Source organism: Contarinia nasturtii, unplaced genomic scaffold, assembly GCF_009176525.2.
Source record: "Contarinia nasturtii isolate CC-2019 unplaced genomic scaffold, AAFC_CNas_1.1 Cnas_scaffold_6432, whole genome shotgun sequence".
Lineage (NCBI taxonomy): Eukaryota > Metazoa > Arthropoda > Insecta > Diptera > Cecidomyiidae > Contarinia > Contarinia nasturtii.
The window spans coordinates 1-3,677 of NW_022203689.1; the positions used below are offsets into that span (position 1 = coordinate 1).

The 3,677-nt window shown below is 33.2% G+C and overlaps 1 protein-coding gene across 1 annotated transcript; it reads right to left on the reverse strand.

Annotated features, from left to right (window-relative positions):
- Positions 1-8: 8 nt before the first annotated feature.
- Positions 9-2,387, reverse strand: LOC116351844 (maltase 1-like; the record flags this gene model as incomplete). Its single annotated transcript, XM_031783992.1, has 5 exons — positions 2,220-2,387; positions 1,482-1,776; positions 1,093-1,420; positions 303-1,022; positions 9-241 (listed from the first exon to the last, which is right to left on the reverse strand). Coding segments are annotated over exons 2-5 (1,542 nt in total), but the record flags the coding sequence as incomplete, so codon positions are not given.
- Positions 2,388-3,677: the final 1,290 nt, after the last annotated feature.

The window sequence follows — 3,677 nt, forward strand, 5'->3', positions numbered from 1 at the left end:
ACGTATGCGAAAACATTTTCGTTGAAAACTTGCGAGGTGTATGAACCGTATGCAAACGTGTCTCTCTTACGAATTTGTATCAATTGTTTGTAGAAGTTCAATGTACTGCGTGGTATTTTCCGTTGTATTTCCACGTTCAACTCTTTGTAGTTCTGATTGATTGGCAACCATGGTTTACTGGTTGCATTCTCTGGCATAAAACCAGCAAATTTTTTTGTACCATCCCATTGAAAAGGCGTACCTGAAATGAAAATCGAACGTTATTCAACTGAAAACGATTAAAAAATATACACATCTGTTACGCTGTGGATCACGTGACTGGTCCATCCAATTTGTTGCATTTGGTTTGAAATTACATGCCTGTGGATCCAACGTTTCATTATATGAAATCGTTCGATTATCAACCATTCCGATTTCTTCGCCATAATATGTACAAGCAATGCCTGGTAATGTCATAACCAAAGTTAAAGAACCATCGATTCTTTGTTCGCCATATCGAGAACTAATACGTGGACGATCATGGTTGCCCATGACCCAATTAAGTCTGGTGCCCGCTGGTACACTTGCTATTCTTTTATCGATAATATTTTTAATATCTTCAGGCGTTGACTTTCTGTGCATGTCTTCAATCAGAACAAAGTTGAATGGAATGTGCACTCCCATTCTTTTATCACTTCCAAAATATTTTACATATTCGGTGGCGTTCACATAAGCTTCAGTCATCAAAATGAGTTGATCTTTATTTTTACTTTCGAACGTTTTAAGAGTTTTGCGGAATTTATGCAACATGTCATACACTTCATCCAAACTTTGTGTGTTTTCATGTGTCAAGTAGAAAAGATTGTTAGGATCAGTTGTAAAATTACTCAACGGTTCGTCGCGCAAATCTTTGTCTTCATACAAAAAGTTGGGTGCATCAATACGAAAACCATCAGCACCCTTGTCAAGCCAAAATTTTAAAACATCAATCATCCGTTCAACTACAGCTTCATTCCGGAAATTTAGTTCGGGTTGTTCTTTTGCTATAAAATCATCGAAAATCAATTTTGTATTTGAAATCATTTTCTAATGTAAATTTATTGTGAAAGTTACCAAACGCATGATAGAACCACTGGTTTCGCTCTTCATTGAATGTCCATGCGGTACCATAGAACATAGACAACCAGTTATTTGGTGGATCTTTGTTATTGTTTTTTCCATCGGCCCAAATGTAAAAGTTTTCGTAACCAGGTTCACGTTTCACTGACTTTTTAAACCATTCACATTTATCGGAAGTGTGATTTGGCACGAAATCCAAAATAATTTTAATATTTCGCTTTTTGGCCTCAACGAATAGCTCTTCTAAATCTTCGATAGTCCCAAACATTGGATCGATTGCATAGAAATCTTCAATATCATAACCAAAATCTACCATAGGGCTCTGTTTAAAAAATAATAATGTACAAATAGCTTTTTACAGTAAAAACTTTTCCATTTCTCACTTTAAAAATCGGCGATAGCCAAGCGCAGTCAATGCCCAATTCTTGCAAGTAATCCAATCCTTGAATGATACCACGAATATCCCCAATACCATCGCCGTCACTGTCTTTAAACGACCGCGGATAAATTTGATAAAACACACCATTTTCCCACCAATCCAATTTGGGTCTATCGCTGTCGGCTTTATTTTTTACACTATCATCAGATGGATATGCACTCGCTGCAACGCATAATAATGCCACACAAACGAAAGTCTGCATCATTTAAATATTTAATCAATTACACGCTTCTGCGTTGCTGAAATTGAAACAAACATTCAATAAAAAATATATACAGTGAATCTAATATTTTTGGTAGACAAAATTTTGCATGACATACTCCACTCACACGCCATTCGTATATGAATCCTATGTTAGTGGAGAGTTTCTCTGCTTACTTTGCTTGTTATTTTGTCTATCAAAAAAATTAGATTCACTGTATATATATAAAAAAAAAACAATAATTCGCATTAAACGGTTCGACGAAAATTATTTGAAATCGAAAATGTATATTTTAATTGTTGAATTGAACACGAAAAAAATTAAAAACTTTCAATGAAATTAAAATTTGAATAAATATTTTTTTAGCAAAAGTCCAATATAATGCGATTGTAAAAGGAGATGAATATTGACTAAATCATGTCATGCATTCAAAACGGTGACTTTATTCAAAATTCATTCTTATCGGTATAATAATATCACCTTCATTTGTTCTTCACTCTGGTATCGATGTGATTTGTGAAAGATCATACATACTGTTTGACATACTTTCACTGACTGAATTCATCACATTGTCATATCAGGTCATTCATATGTTATCATTGTTTTTTCTTTTCTTATTCGAGGGGAAAGATGCATTATCAAATGCGGTAGTAACAAGTAGTAAATCAAATATATATATTTTTTGGCAATTATGTTATAACAGATGACAATCTATCATGGAATATTTTATATCAATGCGATTTGTACCCTTGAACGTAGTATGAATCAGTGCCAACATTTTTTTGTCCAGACTTTATATTGAGATAATTTCAGCAAGATGAATCAGCTCAGCCAGATATCGTAAGGAGCTGAAATGGAGTGAAAACAATAAAAGTGATTGTAGCAATGTATAGTAAGTGTAGCCATAACAATCACTTCTATTGTTTTCACTCAATTTCAGCTCCTGACGATATCTGGCTGAAAATATCTCAATATAATGCTGTTTTTCTCAATTATTTGTATCTATTCGCTCTTTATAGATACAAAAACTGATAAAAACCGAATACTAGTCATCATTTTCAAACTCACTAAAATAAATTGAGACGAAAAAAACATCGCTATTGTTGAGGTTCAATATACGGCGTTGTATTTGTTGTTCTTGTCGTTGTATTTCCACATTCAATTCTTTTTTATTCCGATTAATTGACAACCATGGTATACTTACTACGCTTGAATTCTCTGGCATAATTTAAATTACATTTTTGGTACCATCCCAACGAAATGGTATACCTGATTTGGTTATTCAAAAAATGGATGAATAAAAAAAAAGATTATAATAGGTTCTTTGGGTACTAGTATCTGTCAAAAAAAAATGAAGAATGAAATGATCACGTGACGAAATCATCCAATTTCGTTTTGTTTAATCATATGGAATCGTCCGATTATCAATCATTTTAATTTCTTCGTCACATATGACGGCGATGCCTAGTAATACCAGATGGATATTTTCATCAGTATTTTTGTTCATAATTTCAGAGGATTATTCAAATCAATTATTTTTTTTTGTGATTTATTGATCAAATAAAGTGTGTTAAAGTTTATTATTATTTCTATGTGGTGACGAGCAAACGGCAAAATATTAACATTAAAAAAATACGTATTATTACTATTGCCATTTCAAAAAGATAGCAACAACCGAAGCAATTAATAATAGAGGCATTGACGATTGCGTCTAACAACCTCATTTTTTGTTTTCATTGTGCCACATGCTTTTCATCTCATACACATTCAGTTTTTTCAACTGAATCATAGACGAATTTGTGGGCGAGTGAACTTGAACGCTCATTTTAGATGCAATGCCATCTTCAGAGAAGAAAATAGCACTCATACTTGTTAGTCCACCATCGGCATACATTTCGATGCCATTGGTGTCGATAAGTATTCTCAATTTCAAATTGG